Source organism: Equus caballus, chromosome 9, assembly GCF_041296265.1.
Source record: "Equus caballus isolate H_3958 breed thoroughbred chromosome 9, TB-T2T, whole genome shotgun sequence".
NCBI classification, from domain to species: Eukaryota; Metazoa; Chordata; class Mammalia; order Perissodactyla; family Equidae; genus Equus; species Equus caballus.
In genome coordinates this window covers 14,061,595-14,074,760 of record NC_091692.1, presented here as the reverse complement: position 1 = coordinate 14,074,760, position 13,166 = coordinate 14,061,595, and the positions used below count along the sequence as shown (strand labels likewise).

The following is a 13,166-nucleotide window of genomic DNA, read 5'->3' as shown; positions in this document are numbered from 1 at the left end:
CCATTATAATCTGGAACTAATCTACCCTTCAGAATCATTTCATATTTCTCTTCCCAATGAATCGCATGGGCTGACGGATTTATGGAGCGCTCATGGTAACATTTTGCTACCTTCACAAGAGGAGTCATTGATGATCATCTGCATCAGCTCCACTTGACCTTCTCCTGCAGCATGATGCAAAGGGGAGGCATTCGTATCATCATATTTGCTTAATTTCTTTTGTTTCTTCATGAAGTTTTGTAAGCCACATGTACTGCCTTCAAAAACCACCTAGAAGTATATAAAAAACTGTTACCTCAAACAAGTGAATGTAAAGCATTAATATAAGTTAATCGTTAACAAAATTATCATCCAAAACCATTTGTCATGCTTACAATAAGGTAAATATTTTTTTTTTGAAAAACACAAAATGCTTACAGACATACAGAAGTTACAAGCAAACACCTAACATTGATAAGTACGTTAAATAAATGATTTTATTTCTGACCATAAACTCATATATGCTGTAGAAATAAAGGCCTTGAAAAATGTTTTGAAGTAAATGTAAGGGATGTGATCTGAGAAATAATAAGTATAGTGAAAAGAAAGAGGAATTTTCTTTGCCAAGTGAAAATGTACTTAAACTACAGCATGAGGGATTTTGCTTAGATAAAAAGATTTTCGTGAATGCAAGGATCAAGCCCAAGAATCTGCGTTACTATCCTTTCTTTGGCTTTCCTGCCGACAGTGAATTCCCACTCAATACTTCCTTATATACTGGAGCTGGAATCATACTGAAACAGTGTCGTGTAATTCACTTGGCGGTAATTCAGAACGGCTGCCCACACCCCCAAGAATGAGTAATTCCTCCTCTTTTGACTACTGGAATCCTGCACCAGGCCAAGCCAGGTCATGTTCTCCCCCTTATTGTTATCTACACACAGGAAATACTAGCATTACTGCACACTTACTTGGGGCCAGAAACCAGGACACGGAGAGGTTACACCATTTGCCCAAAGGCACACAGTAAGTGGCAAAGTCAGAATTTGAACAGGAGGCTACATGGAACGTATATTTCGGCTGACTGATTAATGCTAAAAACCAACATACAGTAGAAGCTGAAGTTGAGGTCAAAACCACAGTTCCAGAATAAACTGTGTGAGAGAATAAGATATTATAAAGCATAAGAACAGACTTTGCAGAGCAGACTCAACATGTCTTGGCACAGTCGGCTGCTGTCACTGGCCTGCACAAGTGTAATTCCAACAGATGCTCGCTTCCACTGATGTCAGGGGAGGAGCAAGAGCTTGGCTGAGTATCTTATTTTTCTCGAACTTTCTTTTCTTCTTCATGCTCCTTATAGTCTTTCTTATGTCTGGACTGAAGATGATTTATCATGAATGACATTATGTTTCCTCCTTGTGAAATTCTAAGGTGACCATGTTGACATTCTGCTTCTGATTCATTCTCACAAGATAGGAAAAATTCCCAAACATGACTTTTTCTTAAAAAGCTCACGGCCTAAGTGGAATAAACTTAGTAAAAATTAAATAAATCTTTAAAAATTATTTTATTGAATGTTATTAATGTTACTACAGCAAACAATTTTACAAAAGCCTTCATGTCATAAATTTGCTTCTATTATCTGGCCTTGAATTATTATTTAAGTTTTCATAAATATTTTGGATCAAAAAATGTATTCTGTTCTTCCTAAAATTAACTAATGCATCCTCTCTTAATATCTGCACTAACTGACATCTAGCTCTCTATTTAACTACTTAAAAATTCTTACTATCTTTTTACAGAAAATTAAAAATTTTCAAAATCATTAATTATAGTTATATTTAATTATACCTCAACAAACTGACAAGATTTTTATTCCAAGTTGCTCCTAGAATTTCTGCCTATATTTGAAAGTGAATATTTAGGTATTATCAATAAATATGAATGACATACCTTATTCTAGTGCTAACATTTTCACATTGTTTAGATATGATAGTATCATATCTAAGATTCAGAGATGCCAGAAATGGCATCAAATTAGGTATTCTGATATTTGGTTGCCAAAGGCAAAGCTGAAGCCAAAGCTGAATTGCAGCTTTTGGCCTCAAATCGAGGCTGAAGCCAAACTCCGGTATGTCCCTGGATTGCACACAAGAGTTCTACTCCAGAAGCCATGCTCTTCCAGAACCTGCTGTGCTGCTGGCCTCATACGGTGCTAGAGTCTTACCTGGCCTTCCACCCAAATGAAGGGCACCCTTCTCTCTTTCCTTGTTCCCGTTACGCTGTCTTCCTATAGCCGCCCAAGTCTTCCCTCCTCCTCGAGGCCTTCGTGACCGCCACAGGGTGCCATCCTCTAGTCCAGCCCCTCTCTGTCTCTCAGGAATGCACACTGGAGTTTTCCAGAGGCCACAAGATGTGTGCTGACATCACGGTGCTGACAGTTACCGGAATGTGTGTATTCTCACGTTTTTAAATTTTTCACCACTTTAACTTCTAATTCGGTAAATATTGGTAGCTATAACCCAATAAACAAGCATTCTTTGGAATCCTCAATATTAAGTTTAAAGGGGTTCTGAGGCAGAAAAAAAAGTTTGAGAGTCACTCTCTAGCTCTCTCCTCACACTGTCTGTGCTAAATTCCTTCTACACATCTGTATACTTATTCTCTGTGAGACTTTCATGTATGGAGATAGTTTTTCCAGAAAGAGAGAGTGAAAGAAGGAAGGAAGGAAAACCCAGATGTACGTAAGAGCAGCCATACGGACTTTTATACACACTAGAACTTTCCTGGACTATTTGGTGAATTTTAATTCCCTAGAGGCTTAAACATCAATGGGAAAAATTAATGGAGCCTCATTCCAGTTTTATGGTAATATAGAGACTGAAATTACTGCTCAATGTTTCTTCCAGCTTTGCAAATACATGGTTAGATTATACACCTGGCTGAAATTTTTTCAAAGCTATTTCTTGGCAAATATTTCATCCCATGGACCAAAAGCAACACGTTCTACATGGCAGCAGCTTTTCATGGAACCCAGTGTAAAATGCCTATTTTCTGAAAATGCAGAAACCTCCCCCAAGCCAATGACCCAGGTACTTGCTTTAATTCTCCCTTTGATGGTGACTGGGCACATTTGACACACAATAATATAGGTGTCAAAAACCCTACTTTGCTATTTTAAAGATAACCAGAACATTTCTCACATTAAAATTGAAAGCTACCATGAAATAAAATGAAGCATTAAAGTACTTAAGGTAATTTACCATAGTTAATAAAGAATCGAGCACATTTGAATTCACTCAGTAAATGTCAGGTTGGCACATATAAAACAAAATCTTAAAATTGTGAACTTTGGCTTTTGCTCTGTTATCACAGAATAGCACCTAAGAAATCAGTCTTCTAAGGTGGTCCCTTAAATAGAGATGTGTCACTTTTCAACAGCAAAATTCTATATAGGCTACATACAGCTTGGTGAATGCAGGATATGACAACGAGCATTCAACCATTTCCAAACGTACACATATTCAGGAATGAATTAAAAAATGGGCTTCTGGGGCTGGCCCGGTGGCGCAGCAGTTAAGTTCGCACATTCTGCTTCAGCAGCCCGGGGTTCACCAGCTCGGATCCCAGTCGCGGACCTGCACCCCTTGTCCAGCCATGCTGTGGCAGGCGTCCCACATATAAACTAGAGGAAGATGGGCACGGATGTTAGCTCAGGGCCAATCTTCCTCAGCAAAAAGAGGAGGATTGGCAGCAGATGTTAGCTCAAATAACAATAATAATGATAAAGCTATGAAAAAAATGAGCTTCTTACAGATATAGGCTCTTTCTCAATGTTTCACCCTGTCAAAGGAAGTGTTTACCTAAATCCATTTGGAAGTATTTTACCACTTGAATTTGATATGTCCTTCCAGTGGCAATAAAGGGATTACTTCAGCCACCCCACAGTGCCAGAAGGAGCAATGTGTAGGTCTGTCCAGTGATGTGCTGTCACCCCAAACCCAACTACACACTCTCGAGAGCAAGTACCAGGTTCGGATGCTCAGAAGGTGCTCCTGAATTCACAATGACAAAACAGCATCTAAATCCTTTGTGCACGCTCATCAGATGTGCCCAACTGTCTGAAACTAAACAGTACATGACATGTCAAGTCAGGCTTTGAAAAGATTTCTTAAAGTTCCGAAAGTCAGGCAAAGGCGTCATTTAGACAGACTATTACAGATTCATTCTGTGTAGTTTTCTACTGTCACATGGTCACTTCAGATTATTTGGATTCTGAACTATATGACTAGATACAGACCATCATAGACTAGATCATTTTTAAAGAAGCTAATTCTAACTGAGCTCTTTAAACGGAGATAGCAAATACGTCTGTTTTAGGTTGCTTTAATGAAATACACAAAAGCACTAATGGGGCAAAAAGGAAGGAAACTAATGTGACAGATGACAACAAATAGGAGGTCAAATGCTAAAATATTAGCTCTCTTCACAGAAAGTCCCTGGAAAAGGCTAAAGGCATCATTTAGATGGTTCTTTTCCACATTTCTCATCTTGTAAAGTTTCTCAATCCCTGATTTTCTCAGCATTCCTAAGGTAGCGTGTGTGCTGGAGAAAATGTTATACACCAGATCTTTTTAACCAGGAAATCCTCCGAGTTCAGAACTCTCCACAGTGTGTTATAGGTATTGATTTGTAATTATTCTCACCACTGAGGTTTCTGCAGAATGATCCGGAATGACTGCAGACAACAAAATAAAATAGATAAATCCTTCGATCTACAAGCTGTACTGTGGCTTCTACAAGCCTTAAATAACATAAACGGCTTTATTTGACTTAGGCAATAAAACTAAAGACAGACAAAAACAGCAAGAAAAGTAAGTTTGAGACTTTGTGCTGCAGAAATCCTTCAGCTAATATCTCTAGAAAACGAAACCACATCGGTAAGCAAAGGATGTATTATTTCTGGTGTCATTTTCAAAATTTTAAAATTTCTTCCCATCTCCTAATATTTATTCCAGAGACACTATCCTAGTGCTTGAAATGCCCTCATGGCCTCAGTTCTTGGGGTTAAGCCAAAAGACCTTGGTGAATATGCTAATAGTAAGGAGGAGGAAAAAAGTCAGTGTTTAATCTGGATGTGCAAATAGACTGACTTTGGGAGGCCTGGTTTGTTGGTTTATGTGATTTACTACACATGTGCGACTCACACACATGATGGGCAACAGCGTCAATTCGTGCAACTTGCTTAGAGGGCGACTTGGCAATTTCTACCAAAATTACAGCTATACATACCTCTTGATCCTGCTAGGACATTAACACACATACACAGTCACTAAGGTACCAGTGGACAGACAGATGGAGCCACTTGAACACTCACAGACACACTCATTCACGTGTGTAATAGCAAAACAAAACAAAAACACAATTGAAGCGCCCATCCATGCAGGACTGCTTAAATAAATCATGGTACCTTCATATAAGGGAATACTATAAAGTTGCTAAGAACAGCAAGGTACAGCTCCAGGTGCTGATTTGAAAAGTATTCTAAAATATATTTCGTGAATAAATCAAAGGGCAAATCTCTCCGACTTCATACTTTTATAAATAAAAGAGATATACGAGGGGCTGGCCAGGTGGTGCAGCGGTTAAGTTTGCACGTTCTGCTTCGGCAGCCCAGGGTTCCCGCGTTTGGATCCCAGGTGTGGACCTACGAACTGCTTGTCATTCCACGTTGTGGCAGGCATCCCACATATAAAGTAGAGGAATATGGGCACGGATGTTAGCTCAGAGCCAGTCTTCCTCGGCAAAAAAAAGAGGAGGATTGGTGGCAGATATTAGCCCAGGGCTAATCTTCCTCAAAAAAAAAAAAAAAACCACATAGATATATGAACGTGTGTTTGTATAAGCACTTTTCTCCTGGAGAATACATAAGGAACTGTTAAAAGGGTTCCAGTGTGGAAAGGGATCTGTGATAGGGGTTTGGGGTGACACTTCTAATGATATCCTAACGTTTAAAAAGACCCCTTTCCTCCTGCAGACCACGTAAGGAAACCCCCCCCCCCGGCAAGTTTTCTGAGCCCCCAGCAGCCTGTGCCCTCAGACTGCGCCCTCAGGCGGTAGCGCTGAGTAGTGCTGCCTTTGGGTGAAAAAGCCCCAGGAACCTCACAAGACACAGAAGCTCCATCCCAGCCCTTCGGAGCCCTGGGGAGACCACGACCCATATTCAAAGGGTCTCTTCCTCCACAGTCTTTCCCGACGCCCCGATGCCCTGGAGGAACTCGCCACTCCTGCCATTCCCTGTAACGCCTCAGTGCTGGCGTTGGTTCCTCTGTTTCACTCCACAAGACAAGAATACTTCCCAACCCAAGGCACCGAATAGCTGGCCGATACAGCCATTTAGCTGTATGCCCCACCTTCGGAGAAGGGCCCCTCTGGTCCCGCACACACGCCCCGAGATGAGCAGCCCTCATCCCGCTGCGCCCCCGGCCCTCCATGCCCGGGCCGCCCGCTAGAAACCTCGAAACGCAGAGCGCCAAGTTAAGACAAGCCGAGCCCCCCCCCCGGACTTCGGGGCCCTCCCGACCGCCCCGGGTACCTTAAAGGAGTCCTTGGAGTCGTCCATGTCGTCCTCCACGCCCTGGTAGACAACGCCCGGGGGCTCCTTCTTCTCCCCGGGGCGCAGCATCTTCCTCAGGCTGCGCTTCATCGACCCCACCCCGGACGCCACCTGCTGCAGCTGCTCCCCACGTGCGCTGGCACCTGGGGCGAGAGAGCGCGCTGACCGGGCGCCAGGTGTCGGGTTCCCGGCGCGGGGCGCAGGGTGCCGGGCGCAGGGTGATGGGCGCGATCTGGGTCTCCCGCGCCCTCCGCGTCCGCGCCCGAGTCCGGAGCTCCGAGCTCTCCGCACCGGGAAGTTCCGGAGACGCGAAGAAGTTGCTTTGCGTGCGGCCGGCAGAACTTCTGGAAGCAGCCCGGCCTAGGCTACTTGTAGCGAAGGAAGCGGGAGGGGCGCAGGGAGGAGGCAAGGGGACGCAGACCTCGTGTCCACCCGGCGAGGGGGCGGCCCTGCCGCGGCTGCCGGGGCTCCGGATCCGGGGGGAAGCACGACTTGCCTGTCTGCGCTGCAGCAGCGCACCCCGGAGTTGAGGTGTCAGGTCAGGAGGGATCCAGGGAATCTGGAATCTTTTATAATAAAACCCCTAAGAGCTCCCCGCCCCGTCCGCCCTGCCCCACACCCAGAGAGGAAGGGAGGGGGCAGAGAAAGAATGAGCGAGAATAGCTAGGTATATTAGAAAGATTTTTCTCTTTTAGGATTTTTTTCCCCAGCTAAAAACTGCTGGGCCTGGGTTTCCCATGTCCACTTCCTTTTAGAAGCCTCTTTGATTTGGAAATAAGGTATTTAGAAAAACTTCTCTTTCCGAAAGAAAAGGGAGAAGGGTTAAATCCTAGCACTGGTCTGAACTACGAGGCCAATTCCCTTTGAATCTCAGGTTCCATTTCCTGTGAATAACAATGCTAATGCCCTGGGGTTTGGTGTCTTAGAATGGCTAAGAAAATGACTGTTAGGTTCAGGGTTAGTCATAGTGACTGGCGGCGGCTTGTTTACCCTCAGCTTTGTTGGAAAGGCTTCTGTCTTCAGGGGCCTGCGCTGTGGTTATTCATCACCGGCACAGGTGTGATGCGTGGAGTGGAAGGCCTCTGCTCTCCACTGGAGAGCCCACTTCTCGTTTATGTAGAGGCGGTGCAACCTCTGAAACTGTTGCCACTCCGTTTAGGCCACAAGGTCAGAAGGCAAAAAACTCCTTCCAAAGCTAATGACACTTTGCACAGGACAGAACTTAGCTTTTACAGTCTTCTGTTTGGTTAATCTGTGCTCCTTTAAGGCCCTGGATTGTCATATTCACCTGGCGACCTCCAGCGCCAAACGCAAGACCCACGTGGGTCCAGGACCTGGTATAGAGCCGGCACTAAATAGAGGTTTGTGGACTGCAGGACCTAGGATCTACACTGGGCTGAACTCAAGGGTAGGTAGAATGGTCATGATGATTTTGAGGAACTCTGGGACGGTCCCCCCAAATCTTCCAATAGATATGGCTAGCTAGGTTGCCGTCAATTCTACCCCTGGAAGGATAATATTGAAGTTATGGCCAGTCATCAACCTTTGAACGTGGCCTGCTGAAAAGCTGGTGAAGGATGCAGCATTCAACTTCAGCACCTGCTGTTTTCTCATCAGCATCTACGTTCAGGAGTACAGAACCGTGATCAGTACATCTTGCTATTATCTAGTTGAGATAGGTAATGTCTTTGGAAAATCCAATAAGAAAAGAATCAGAGGGATGGGGAAAGAGAATAACTTTGAGTCACTGCTATCTGCCGGGCATTTTCCATATATGTTCTTATTTTAAAAACGAAATGCCTCATAGGAACATTAAGACTTTTTCCTACCATCAATTACTTTGATCACTTGCTTTTCTCCTAACCTTTAGCTGAAAAGGGTCATTAAGGCAAAAATAGAATAAACAGGAGGCTGGAAGCTGGGCAGAGGGCGTCCTGGTGGAGAGCATCAGTTGGCTGTGTTGGCCTTAGAGAAATGTGGCGGTCGGGATTCCAGCGTTAGATTGGGTACTGAGGAGAGGGTTGTAGGAGGCCAACGCTTCTCCCTTGTCATGTTCACTGGCTTCAGCTGCCAGCACAGAACCTCTCCAGAATACCTTCTGTGTTTTCGCTTCTGCGCCCCATTTTCATCCCCTAAATGTATGCTTTTAAATTTGTCCTGTCCTGTTTTAACACTGAAAAATAAAGAGGGTTGGTGTTATAGATCTGACTTTTTTTCCTCACTTTCTGTTTATGAAAACAAAGAGATTGAAATATTATTCAATTTTTCTGTTTATCTTTTGCTGGACTTGTTCATTTCAGGCTGTAATCTCCTAAGACCTCTCGAGAATTCCCATCAGTGTTTCTTATTAATAGTTAAATTTTTTCCTACCCATTAAAAACATCCTTTTCATAGGCAAGGCTTCCTTTTTAAAGTTACTGCAAATCTTGGTTTTAAAATGCGTAATGTGGACGGGAACAAGATGATATCTAGCCATTTTCAATCAAGACCTTATTCCTTTGAGGTTTAATTACGGATGCATACTAATACAATGCAATATTTCTACACCAATTTTAATTGCAAAATATGGATAATCCTTAGAGAAAATAAACTTTTATAGAAATTTCCAGAAGGTAGTTTTTATTATCAAATTACTTTTTATTACACAGAACTTTAAGAAAATGAAAATAAAGAGAATTTTATTTAAATTCTCAGGGAAAATATAGTTAAATACATGTATCAGCCCAGCAACTTTTTACAAAAAAATCTAAGTTGTTAGAAATTATCTTTAGTTATTTGATTCCTTACATTTAAAAAATTGTTTCTGTTTATTTGTTCACAAATTAATTACAAAAATACTTATATTATAAAAACACCATTAATCCAAATACATTATTATTAGTACCAAAACCGTTTGGTTATCTTAGCTTCAGTGCCTGAATTCAATGAAATAATGAAAAGGGGTCCAATAAGCCCACTAAGGAACAGAAAATTTGTGTTGCATCTTTTTTTAAAACATTATAAAATTCGCCCATGGTATGTGTACACTTTGATGATTTTTAGTACACTTCTACAATTTTGCAACCATCTCCGCAATCCAGTTTTGGAACCCTTCTATCAATCCACAAAGTTCCTTTGTGCCCAAATGCAGTCAATCCCCTCTCCCACCCCCAGCCTTAAGAAACCTTTGATCTGCTTTCTGTCTTTATGGTTTTGCCTTTTCTAGAAATTTCAGATACATGAAGTCATACTCTACGGAGTCTTTTGTTTCTGGCTTCCTCTGCACAGCATAATGCACTAGAGCTTCATCCATGTCATAGTGTGTATCAGTTGTTTCTTCCTTTTTATTGCTCAGTAGTATTCCATTGTATGAGTATACCTTATTTTCTTTGTCCATTTGTCAGTTGATGGACATTTGGATTACTCCCAGTTTTTATCTATCATAAATAATACTGCTATGAACTTTTTCATACAGATCTTTTCGTGGACACATATTTTCATTTCTCTAGGTTAAATACCTAGTAGTGAATTGTTGGGTCATATGGTAAATATGTGTTTAGCTTTGTTAGAAACTGCCGAACTGTTGTCCAATGTGGTTGTACCATTTTCCATGCCCACCAGCACTGTACGAGGATTCCAGTTTCTCCATGTCCTTACCATAGCTTAGTATCAGCTATCTTTTTGAGTATTGTCATTGTAGTGGATATATAGTGTCACATTGTGGTTTTAATTAGCATTTCCCTAATGGCTAATGATATTGTCCATGTTTTCATTCCTTATTAGCCATTCACATGTCTTCTTAATGAAATGCTTATTAAGTTCGTTTGCCTCTTTTTTAATTGACTTTTCTTACTAATGAGTTGTGAGAGTTCTTTGTTTTCTAGATACAAAGCTTTTATCAAATAAATGATGTGCAGATATTTTCTCAGAGTTTGTGACTTCTTTTTATATTCTAATGGTGTCTTTTGAAAAACAAAACTTTTAAATTTTTATAAAAATCTAATTTGTTAATTTTTTGTGGCTTGTGCTTTGGGTGTCATATATAGACATTTTTGCCTATGCTAAGATTAAAAAGATTGTCTTCAATGTTTTCTTTTAGAAAGTATATAGTTTTAGCTCTTACGTAGATCCACTTTGAGTTAATTCTTGTGTATGGTGTGAGATAGAGGTCTAAGTTAATTTTTATTGTGTACAGATATCCAATTGTTACCATTTGTCAAAAAATTATACGTTCTTCATAGAATGGCCTTGAAACCATTGTCAAAAGTCAATTGACCATAAATATACAGGTTTGTTTCTGGACTCCCTATTCTATTCCATTGATCAATATATCTCTTTAAGCCTAAATCACACAGTCCTGATTTTGTAGCATCATAGCAAATTTTGAAATCAGATAGTGTAAGTCCTCTAAATTCGTTCGTCTTTTTCCACATTGTTTTGGCTATTCTAAGTCCTTTGCCCTATAAATTTTAGGATCAGCTTGTCAATTTCCACGGAAAACCTTGCTAGGATTTTGAAAGGAAATGCACTGAGTCTCTAGATCAATCTGGTGAGATGTGCCATCTTAATATTGTCTTCTAATCCTTAAACAGGGTATTTTTCCCCATTTATGCAGATCTTTCTTTATTTCTTTCAGGAATGTTTTATAGTTTTCCATGTACAGGTCATATAAGTTTTTTATTAAATGTACTCCTATTTTTATTAGTTTTAAGCAATTCTGAACGGAATTTTTTTCTTAATTTTCACTTTCAGGTTATGTTATTAGTAGATAGAAGTACAATTGCAGTTTCATATTCCTCTTGTATCCTTGTTAATCTTGCTCATTAACTTTAACAGCTTTTTTTCTAGATTCCTTATAAATTTATACATATAAGATCCTGTCTTATGCTATAAAAACAGTTTTGCTTCTACCTTTTCTGACTGTATGCCTTTAACTTCTTTTTATTTATTTATTTTTTTGACCTTAAGGTAGTGGTTAGAAGCCCTAGGACATTATTCAATAGAAGTCCAGAGAGTGAACATCCTTTCCTTTTTCCCCGATTGACGGGAAAGCATCCTCTTTCACCTTTAAATATAGTGTTAATAGTAGATTTGCATAGTTGCCTGTTATCAGGTTGAGGAACTTATCCTCTATGCTTAGTTTGTTCAGTTTTTATAATGAACGAGTGTTACATTTTGTCTGATGCTTTCTCTACAACTCTTGAGATGATCACGTGCTTTTTCTTATTCTATTATCTTATATTAGTTGATTTTCTAGTATTAAGTCAACTTTTTATATGTTGCTCGGTTCAGTATGCTAATTTTTTTTGTGTTTATGTTCATGAAGTTATATTGGTCTATAGTTTTCTTTCTTGTGTGATGTCTGTATGGCTTCGTATCAGCGTAACAGTGGCCTCACTGAAGGAGTTGAGAAGTGTTCCCTTCTATTTTCTGAAGTAGTTTGTATAGTATTCATACTGTTTCCTTCTAAAATGTTTGATAGAGTTTACCAGTGCAGCCCTTTGGGTCTAGGCTTTTTGTTTTCTCTCTGGGTATATGTTTCATTACCGATTCTCTTTTCTTATCTTCTATAAATATTTTTTATTTCATATTTTTGCTTCAGTAAATTTTTGTAATTTATATCTTTCAAGACATTTCATCTGAGTTTTCTATTTGATGGCATAAAGTTGTTCATAAAATTTCCTTACAATCCTTTTAATTCCTGTAGGGTCGGTAATAATGTCCCCTGTTTCTTTCCTTATTTCAGAAATTTGTGTCGTCTCTCTTTCCTAATAGTATTATCAATTTTCTTGATGTTTTCAAAGAACTAACTTTTAATTTCATTGATTTTTCTTTGTTGTTTTCCTGCTTTCATTTTCATTGTTTGTGACTTTTTTTTCTCTCCAGTTTTCCTTTTTTGCTAATGACTTTGGGTTGATTTGCTCTTCTTTCTCTCCTTCCTTGATATATAACCTTGGGTTATTGATTTTAGATCTTTCTTCCTTCAAATGTAAACATTTAAAGCTACAGAATAATTTCTAAGTGTTGTGTTAGCTGCATCCATAAATTTTGATTTGTTCTGTTTTCATTTGTGGTTTCTTCTTTGACTCAGGTTATTTTTCAGAAGTGTATTGTTTAATCTCCAAGTATGAGGGATTTCCCCAAATTTCTAATTCAGTCTGGCTGTGGTCAGAGAGCATGCTTTCTATGATTTCAGACCCTCTAAATTCAAATGTACACTTACTGAAATGTGTTTCAGGGCTGGCATATGGTCTATCCTGGAGGTTGTTCCATGTACATTTGAAAAGAATGTGTTTATTCTGCTGTCGTTTGGTAAAGTTTCTGAGTATGTTATTAGCTCCAGTTGGTTAATGGTGTTGTTCAAGTCTTCTAGATTCTTAGTGATTTCATGTCTATTCTATCAGTTACTGAGAGAGGAATATTAAAATCTCCAATTATAATTATTAAATTGTCTATTTATTCTCTCAATTCTGTTCAGAATTTACTTCATTTTTGTGTCTGTTCCTTGGTCTATGCATATTTGCAATTGTTCCTATTCTATTATATTTTCCCTTTTATCATTATGAAATGTCTTTCTTTGTCTTTAGTA

At 39.8% G+C, this 13,166-nt stretch overlaps 1 protein-coding gene across 1 annotated transcript in view; it reads right to left on the bottom strand.

The window, feature by feature from the left end:
* TRPA1 (transient receptor potential cation channel subfamily A member 1) overlaps positions 1–6,983 on the bottom strand; it is a 51,606-nt gene extending 44,623 nt beyond the window's left edge. The window contains exons 1-2 of the mRNA XM_001493464.4: positions 6,578–6,983; positions 111–270 (exon numbers count right to left, since the gene is read on the bottom strand). Of these exons, the coding sequence (XP_001493514.2) occupies positions 111–270; positions 6,578–6,688 (271 nt within the window). The 5' untranslated portion in view covers positions 6,689–6,983. The remainder of the gene's footprint in view (positions 1–110; positions 271–6,577) is intronic.
* Positions 6,984–13,166: the final 6,183 nt, after the last annotated feature.